Below are 9,119 nucleotides of genomic sequence, written 5' to 3'. Positions count from 1 at the left end.
TTTACAACTGAATCAGAAGAAAAGTCATTGAAGGGAGTGAATATGGACGCGCTAGAGGCCACCTCTAAGCAGAGACGACTCCATTGTAGAAGATTGGGTCCAGGTCTCCTTTTCCCACTCCTGGGTTCTCTGAGGTTGAACATACAGGGAAAGCACACTCTGATTTTCACGCCTTAACTTCCACTCTCATATTGTCCTGGGCACAGCAGCTGTGGACTTTCTTTTCAGATCGAGCCTGGTCCTTTGGAAGTTCTTCAAAGTCAGGCTGGAGTCCTCATTGCCCAGCAGGGTCTTTTCCTCTCCATCTCCTGCACCAAACTAGTCTCCACATCTGCCCACTGTTGATCAAGCCCACTGAGGAATTTCAGCTCTTTGTGCTGAAGACGATGGAGAAGTGCTGTATCGTCTCATGGAGAATGAGGCGGCCTGAGCGTTTGGGAACTGGCTGTCAGCCAGCTGGTGCTGATGGAACCTGAAAACCTTCTTGTCCTTCAGGCAGGAAAACAAAGAAGATTCTCCCTGTTAGGGGCAGGACTGTGAGGGTCTCCTGCTTTGGCAGGCTGTGGTTCTGGGCCAGGCGACAGCTAAGGGTGCAGACAGGGCTGGAGAACATCATCCTGGGTGTCCTCAGTGAGGAGGGTGGCAGGCCCCGGTGAGCCTGGTGATGCAGGTGTCTGGCTGTGGGAGCCTGTATCCAGCTGCTGTGGGTACCTGCCTGCAAAGGAGATTCTTAAATAAGCCATTTATGGGCAACATAGAATGTCACAACTTCAATTCTTTTATTACACTGGAAATTAAACACATTCCTGGAACATGAAAGAGTATCAATCCAATAGGATGTATTCATCTAAATGAGACCCAAGGTTGAAATAAAAACCTGAGTCTCAATATATCTCTTTTTCAGTTCTAATACGAATACTTAGAGGTTTGACCCTGTACTCTGTTTTGCCACTTCTTAAATTGCACCAAAATACAACTAGCCTCACCTCTCTGCATTCTCCTCTAAAGGGACTCATACATCAGATTTAAATTCTTCCACATTTCTTTACAGGACCATAGCTCACATTTTCTGAAAGTTTACAGATAATGGTGACAAAAAAATGAACAGCAAGGGTGAATTCATGCAGTTCTCTTCATTCCGTCACCAGAAATGTTCTGACTGCGTATATATGTGACAATGTGCTTGGCAATGTGGATTCCAGGAAAGTGAGGCAGGGATGGTGACTGCCCTCCAGGGAGCAGGGAGGACAGACTTTAGAGGCAGGATTAGGATGAAGGAAGCACCACGTGCTCAGTGCAGCTGAGGGCCAGTGCTCAGAGCTGATGAAGAGGAGGGCCTGGGAGCAGCAGAAGGCTCCACTCTGACAAAAATCTGGGGCTCCTGAATTTAAATGACATCAGATTTTCATTTCCTCTTTTAAAAAATGGAGACACCGTTAGTTGTGGTCACACAAGACATTGCCGAGATCAAATAAAATAAAGTTTGCAAAGTACAGGCTGAGAATTTGAACAGAGTGAATGATAGAAGGCTTTTGTATTAATATAACAAATGGTAACCTGTATAGTCCACCCTCAGCCCAGCCAAGAGAAGCTCTGACTACAGGTTCCTTAATACTCAGGGGTCTGCATGTTGAGGCCCCCAAATGCAAACTCTAGGAGAGGGATTGCCTGCAGGCCTGCGAAGGAGTAGAGACCTAGTCTCCACCCTTAGAGCAGTGCCCCGTACATTAAGGAGAGAAATCCTACGGCACCTGAGGCTCTTTGCAGCATCTGAGAAAGTGTTTTGACCTCCTCCCTACAAGAAAAAAAAAAAAAAGCCTGCTCTGTGACTAGTATAAATGAGATAAATAGTCCTTTTCCTCACCTTATTTTGTTTCAGACCACCTCTGGTGTTAATTTTTAAGACACAGATTAAATTATACTTTAAAAACAAACACATAACCTCAGAGAAAAAGATCAGATTTGTGGTTACCATAGCCAAGGGGGTGTGAGTTGAGAAAATCAGATGAAGGCAGTCAAAAGGGTTTTTTCTTCCTTTAAAAAAAGACATTAAAATAATGTTGTAGAGACCAGGAAAATGGTAAGAAATATATATATGGGGGAGAGATGATGAGAATTAAAGCATTCCTAGATTTTCAGCCCTGGAACAGCACAATACTCTAATTCAAAAGCTATTTCCTGGGTTAGCATTAGGGCAACGTTAAGCTAGTACTTCTCTTAAGCACGAATGGTAAGAAGGCACCAAATCTAAGTCATCAAGATAAAGGATGTTTTAATGCAACATTTTAAAATGAAAATTAATACCAAAATATGCACGAGGAACAAAATATAAAAATTTTAAGTAAAGAAATGAAGCTGACCTCCATTTGCATGGCCCTGACAGTCTTACAAAGTAAGCCTTCATGATGTAAATGAAATCTGGGCAAATTCCACTTAGTGTATAAAATTCCTACTAAAGAAAAATGAAAAAGTCTGACCTGCTAAACGTCCTCAATTGCTTGTACACACCAACTCTTCTTTCTAACCTTATAGTCAAGGTGAGGTCCTGGGAAAGACATTTCAGGAACATGAGTTAAAAATCAGTTAAGACTATCACGGGGTCATTAGAAATTGTCAAACATGGTAATTCCCTCAATTAAAAACGAGCAAAAAAGTAATCTTGACAATATTAATGAGTTGGCTTCCATTAAAGATAGAAAAGTAAAACTATATTAAATACTTGGGGCTTCGCCGGTGGCGCAGTGGTTAAGAATCCGCCTGCCAACTCAGGGGACACGGGTTCGAGCCCTGGTCTAGGAAGATCCCACATGCCGTGGAGCAACCAAGTCCATGTGCTGCTACTACTGAGCCTGTGCTCTGGAACCCGCGAGCCACGACCACTGAAGCCTGCGCACCTGGAGCCTGTGCTCCTCAACAAGAGAAGCCACCACAATGAGAAGCCTGCACACCGCAATGAAGACTGAACCCAGCCTAAAATAAATAAACCCAGCCTAAAATAAATAAACAAATAATTAATTATATTAAATACTTACTTTAGTATAAAGACAATATAGTTTAAATAAAGTTTAATAAAATGCTATATTTTAATATGAAAATATATTTTAATATTCTATGCTTAATATTGAAAATACTTTAACATAAATTTATAAAAATATCAAACATTTATTTAATTTAAATATGATATGAATTAAGTTAAATATAAAATTAATTTTAAAATGTAAAAAATAAAAGGCTGTGAGTTTTTTTTAATATTCCTACTTCTCAGATACTCAATACTTTCTCCCTCACTTTAACGCTGTATCCTTGAAAGACTCCATGAAGTCCCAGAGAATCTACAGGGGCGCTCAGCTCCCGCGTCCTCGGCCCCGGTGGTGGCCGCGCGCCGACTCACCCCTCAGGGCGTCCCCAACACCGTCCTGTCGTCCCATCGCCGCCGCCGCCTTCCCCTTTCTCTGGGCCTTCGCTGTCTCGCGCCAGAAACCAGCCCGAATCTAAAAAATCGGCTCCCCTTTCTCTGCGGCTGGGAAGCGCTCTGATTTCCCACCTCAGACCGCTCAGAAAAAGGCTTCTTTCCCAAAAATTGCCTCGCTCAAGTTTCTGTGAGAAAATAAAGCGCAGAACTCAGGGGAAGCCTGAAAATGCAAGGTTCTTGTTCCCAGCCACACAAAAATGTCTCTGGCGAGGCCGCGACAAGGCTTCCTCTTCAACGCTCAGCACCGAGAAAACCAAGGTGTTTCGCGTATGCTGATTATTAAAGCAGCCTCAGGGACTACTTTTCGCCCTGTCTCTCGAGCTGCAGGAGACAGCTGCAGACGGCAAACTCAACAGTCGGCGTTTCCCAAACAAACCCTGCGCCCTCTACCGGCCACCTAGGGAAGGACGCTGTCCACAGTTCCAGGGAAGGAAGCTTCCCACTCATTAATTGTTTGGCGGTGCCCACGCCTCTCCTGGCGGCCGTCTAGTGAATCACTCTTTCTTAATGGCCCAGATCTATTTGCTAGTGGCAGGAGTGCTGCTCTGCTCTATCCCTGCTTACTCTCTTGGCTGGAACTTGCCTAGAAGCCATAGCCAGGAAAACAAGGACGTCTTCCAACATCTGGAACAGTTGCAAAGGATCCCCTCTCAGTGGTGCCTAAAGGACAGAACCGACTTCAAATTTCCTTGGAAAAGAGAGAATATCACCCCAATCCAGGTGACTCAAGGCACCTGTCACCACCATCTGATGCTCCAGCAGGTCTTCAACCTCTTCACCACAGAGGACAGCCGTGCTGCCTGGAACAACACCCTCCTCGATAAACTTCTCTCTAGCCTTCATCTGAGGCTGCACCGACTGGAACAGATGAAAAAAGACAATCTGGATTGTCGAGATTTGGGACGTGCTGCCCGGGAGTATTTCCATGGAATCCATGTCTATCTGAAGGCAAAGGAATACAGCCCCTGTGCCTGGGAGGTTGTCAGAGTGGAAATTAAAAGGTGCCTTTCCCTTATGTAAGAATCCTCAAAGAAATGTCAACAAATACAGAATATTTTTTATACTCGTGACACGTCTCATTCAATTACATTAGTGTTCAAGTCCAAAGCAATCTCGACTTGTGTTTCCTCACAGGCTGAAAAATGTCTGAAAAGAAAATCATGATTTTAAAAAAGGTTTTGACAGAACACAATCTCTTTTCTTGTATAAATAATTTTATAACGTAATTTAAAAGATCACTTTAAGTTTTGGGAGAGGTATTTCCTATTTTCAACACATGAAGTATAGAAAGGTTTTTTGGATAGTGTGGTGTTAAAGATATTTGTCGGTTAAGTTAATGCTGACTGCTGTAACGGGTAAAGAGAATGCTGTCAGGAATTTGATCATAATAGAATCTTATCTTTCCCTGGTATAAGAACACAAGGCAGGCATTCCTGATCAGATGGATGTTCTAAGTTGCTCTCCAAAGAGTGATTCGGGGACATGGGTACCCCCTGTTTTGTGGATTTTTCCATCATCAACAGGTGACTGCAAATTTTTCTGCAGTATTTGAGTCTATTCCACTCAGTGGTAAAGGGAAAAAGTCCGGTGCATCCCATGGGACGTTTTCAAGGGCCAGGACTATACAGGGCAAGAGCCCTTCTGCTCACATTACATGGCCTGGATTTATCCTCGTGGAAATCTCACTGCAAAGAAGTTGGGAAATTATTGGATGATTAATAGACGAGGAGACAAGTTCACTGCATAAGACCACTTTTCATCTTTACACTATTTGTCCTAATGAAGTTCTGGGTGGGGTGGAGGGGAACAACTAATGTTCTTGCTTGCACACACTTCATTAAAAAACAATCTGACCCACAGAGAAAGAGAAATATCATTTATATGTGGAATCTAAAAAAAATGATACAAATGAACTTATTTACAATACAGAAACGGTCCAGTTCTGGTGAAAGCCTGCTTCAGGTCTCACACTGCAGAGTTCTCCTTGTATCATCATACAGCAGGAGAGGGAGGCATTTATCTCTGACCTCGTTGATAAGGGCACTAATTCCATCGTGAGGCCTCCATCTTCACACCCTAATCAAGTCCCAAAGGGCCCGCCACCTGATACCATCACTTTGGGGGTTAGGACTTCCAAATATGAATTTTGTGGGGACGGAAACATTCAGACCAGAAAGGGCATTGAAGGCTACATGTCTTGGCATCCAGAAGAGAGAATATATTCATGTAAATAAAGAAGAATGAGCCATTTACCAGGCCAAAAGAGCAGACCGAGGACTCAGAATCCAAACTCTTGATTTCAAACCTGCAGTAATGCTTTAATTATTATGTGTCAAAATTTGGAAATCAAACTGAAATGGACCCCATCGTCCCTTGAAAGGGAATGAAGACACAGGAGGAAAAGGATCATTCATCAGTCTTTGTGAGGAGTCTCCAAAGAATCTCAGGATATAGGTAGTCATTGCCACATCCGTAAAGACCCACCGAAGAGTAACGTGGTTAATGGTCTGGTCGCTGTGACCTGTGTGAATCAGGGAGACTTTGAGTTCAGATACATGGCTCTGTATGTGACATCAAGCTGGTTATTTTCTGTCATGACCTAGTAGAGGACAAATTAGCGACGAGGCCATCCTCCTGAGTTTAATAGAGTGCCGGGCAACGGCTGAAAATTGTGCTGCTCTTACAACTTGAATCCCCAGAGCCATAGGCACCTTAAAGGAAAGAGAATCCTAGTGGTTTTAGCAACAAACTCAGTAGGCATGAGTGATACCAGTAGGAGTAGAGTGGGAATACCAGCCACTGTCTATTATAATCCCAGCAAATACGACCGTGATAAAGGAAAATAGCTTGGTCATTCGTAACTGCCTTCCAGTGGGAGGAGACCATCTGAGAAACTGCTTTCGTTAAAAGTACCTGTTCGGGCTTCCCTGGTGGCGCAGTGGTTGAGAGTCCGCCTGCCGATGCAGGGGACACGGGTTCGTGCCCCGGTCTGGGAAGATCCCTCATGCCGCAGAGCGGCTGGGCCCGTGAGCCGTGGCCGCTGAGCCTGCGTGTCCGGAGCCTGTGCTCCGCAATGTGAGAGGCCAAAACAGTGAGAGGCCCACGTACCGCAAAAAAAAAAAAAAAAAAAAAAACGATTACCTGTTGCGTGATTACACTGGGCCTGGTGCCGAGGATACCACAGAGAATACGACAGAGTCCAGTCGCTACAGAGCTGATTTGCCACAGATAGTCACATACCTATTATTTATTGAAAGATCGGTATTAGAGGGGGCTGAGGCCACAGAACATCCACTGCAAAATAAAAGAATTCATGATCAGAGTTGAAAGTGAATTCTTTCCATGATACCAATCAACATTTATCCAGTTCTCAATTAATTACAAAGATGGTTTTCTTTCGTTTGAAAAGAATAGGCTTGGATTGGAACCTCTGACAGTCCTTTGGGGAATCTGAAATTCAATGCAAAAATACAGAGAAAGATTCAAATCGATGATGATTCCTAAGTCATCTGGGAGCAGATCGCTCCCACGGGTGCAAACAGTAGTTGTTAGGGGTGCGAACAAATCTTAGCTACTACAATGGTGGGTGGCACTCCAAAGCTCAACCCTATCCAACCCTATCCTTTGTATTCATTTTTCTCTTTGGGTTTTCTTGTGTATGAGACGAGAGGCATTGACATTGAGTGCATGGAAGATACACAATATGCAGGATCAGTGCTACAAGCCATGGTGGCTTGATGTTTCATTACAGGACTTTCTCTCCATCATATGATTGAACTCAAAGTCATAATGTGAGAGGTGCCCTCTGCTTACTTATGAGGTGTCCTTGTCTGTCTTGTGGATTTTGCTTATGTTTGAGCCTCAGTGTGATGTGGGCATCGGGAATTAAGCACAAATAGGTTGTATTTTATTATTTAATTCTAAACAAGTTATCTAGGAGATCAATAATCATGTCTAGTCCTAAAGAGAAAAAGTTGTTGACAATATCTAGAGGACTATCTAGCAGCTAGTGAAGTTAGAAATCATTTTATGATATGAATCAAAACTAAGAATTACTTAAAAATAAATGTTAAGAAAATCATTTAAATTTTCAATGGTTTTAGCAGTTTTGATAGATTTTTAAATATATCTATACATTGGTATTCTTATGAAGTATTTGTATAAATTTTTATTGAATATGTAATTTGATACATTCCTATTTATTAAGTAAATGTATTACATTAAAAGTCATTCTGCACACTTAACCAAAATGTTAAATTAATTGCAGTAGCTTTTACAGCTAATTTTTAGCCTAAATATTTTTGTCATACTCACCACTGCTTTGAATAAAAAGAAAAAACTTTTCACTTTCTTTTTCTATTTATAAAGTAGAGATATGCATGGAGTACATACCGATGTACACAGTATATCTGTGTATCAAAATTTCATAGGGGGGCCGTATGGAAAAAAAATATCTAGAAAGGTTCTGTGGGCAGGAGAAGGGGAGGCAAGGATGAAAAACAGTGGTTGAGAAACGCTGCCCTAACCTATCTGGAGAGTGCAAAATGAAAAGCAAAAACAGAAGTAGAAAGTAAGAGGGAACATTCAGAAAATGGAAACCAATTCGCTCCCATTTAAGACCCAGGCCTGAAGGAAGGTCTTCAGAGAACCTAGAGAGCAGGGTTCACAGAGTCCCCACCTCAGCCAGGCCAGCAGCATCTGCAGGGTCCCAGATGTCCCCAAACTTGTCCTTACTCCTGGCCCTGGTGCTGCTCAGCTGCAACTCTAACTGCTCTCTGGGCTGCGACCTGCCTCAGACCCACAGCCTGGCTAACACCAGGGCCCTGATGCTCCTGCGACAGATGAGGAGAATCTCCCCCTTCTCCTGCCTGAAGGACAGAAATGACTTTGGATTCCCCCAGGAGGCGTTTGGAGGCAACCAGTTCCAGAAGGCTCAAGCCATCGCTGTCGTCCATGAGATGATCCAGCAGACCTTCCAGCTCTTCAGCACAGAGGGCTCGGCTGCCGCTTGGGATGAGACCCTCCTGGACAAGTTCTGCACTGCACTTTATCAGCAGCTCACTGACCTGCAAGCCTGTCTGATGCAGGAGGCGGGGCTGGAAGGGACTCCCCTGCTGAAGGAGGACTCCATCCTGGCTGTGAGGAAATACTTCCACAGAATCACTGTCTATCTGCAAGAGAAGAAGTACAGCCCTTGTGCCTGGGAGATTGTCAGAGCAGAAGTCATGAGATCCTTCTCTTCATCAACGAACTTGTAAGAAAGACTCAGGAGGAAGGAATGACACACACCTGGTTCAACACCGAAATGATTCTCACTGCCTAACAAGACCACACTTCCACCTGTGCTGCCATGTCAAAGACTCTCATTTCTGCTCTCATCATGCCCTGAATTGAATTAATTTGTCCAGTGTTTTCAGGAATATTAAGCAACATGATGTTCTACTCTACAGGCACTCGTCCCTCATAGATGCCCATGTTGATCTATCTACTTACTTATCTACTTAAATATTTATTTATCTATTTTAATATTTATTTCACTATTTATAAAGATTTAAATTATTTTTATTTACATAATATTATGTGCATGTATACATTGTGGTTAAGAGAAAAATATATACTTTGTATTAACTCAGTTTATGAGTTTTCT

At 43.1% G+C, this 9,119-nt stretch overlaps 2 protein-coding genes and 1 long non-coding RNA gene across 3 annotated transcripts; 2 read left to right on the top strand and 1 right to left on the bottom strand.

Moving 5' to 3' along the window:
- LOC132522929 (uncharacterized) lies at positions 1-3,513 on the bottom strand. Its single transcript, XR_009541383.1, has 3 exons — positions 3,392-3,513; positions 2,478-2,545; positions 1-715 (listed from the first exon to the last, which is right to left on the bottom strand). It is a non-coding gene; the product is annotated as an uncharacterized LOC132522929 (long non-coding RNA).
- Positions 3,514-3,979: 466 nt separating this feature from the next.
- Positions 3,980-4,492, top strand: LOC132522928 (interferon alpha-13-like). The gene has a single exon (XM_060153493.1). The coding sequence runs from the start codon at positions 3,980-3,982 to the stop codon at positions 4,490-4,492; it is 513 nt and encodes a 170-aa protein (XP_060009476.1).
- A 3,692-nt stretch (positions 4,493-8,184) lies between these two features.
- LOC132523681 (interferon alpha-1-like) lies at positions 8,185-8,730 on the top strand. Its single transcript, XM_060155150.1, has one exon. It carries the CDS (start codon positions 8,185-8,187, stop codon positions 8,728-8,730), a length of 546 nt encoding a protein of 181 aa, XP_060011133.1.
- The last annotated feature ends 389 nt before the right edge of the window (positions 8,731-9,119 follow it).

This window comes from Lagenorhynchus albirostris, chromosome 7 (genome assembly GCF_949774975.1).
Source record: "Lagenorhynchus albirostris chromosome 7, mLagAlb1.1, whole genome shotgun sequence".
In the NCBI taxonomy this organism is placed as follows: domain Eukaryota; kingdom Metazoa; phylum Chordata; class Mammalia; order Artiodactyla; family Delphinidae; genus Lagenorhynchus; species Lagenorhynchus albirostris.
Note: the sequence above shows the minus strand (reverse complement) of the source record. Positions and strands in the feature narration are given on the sequence as shown.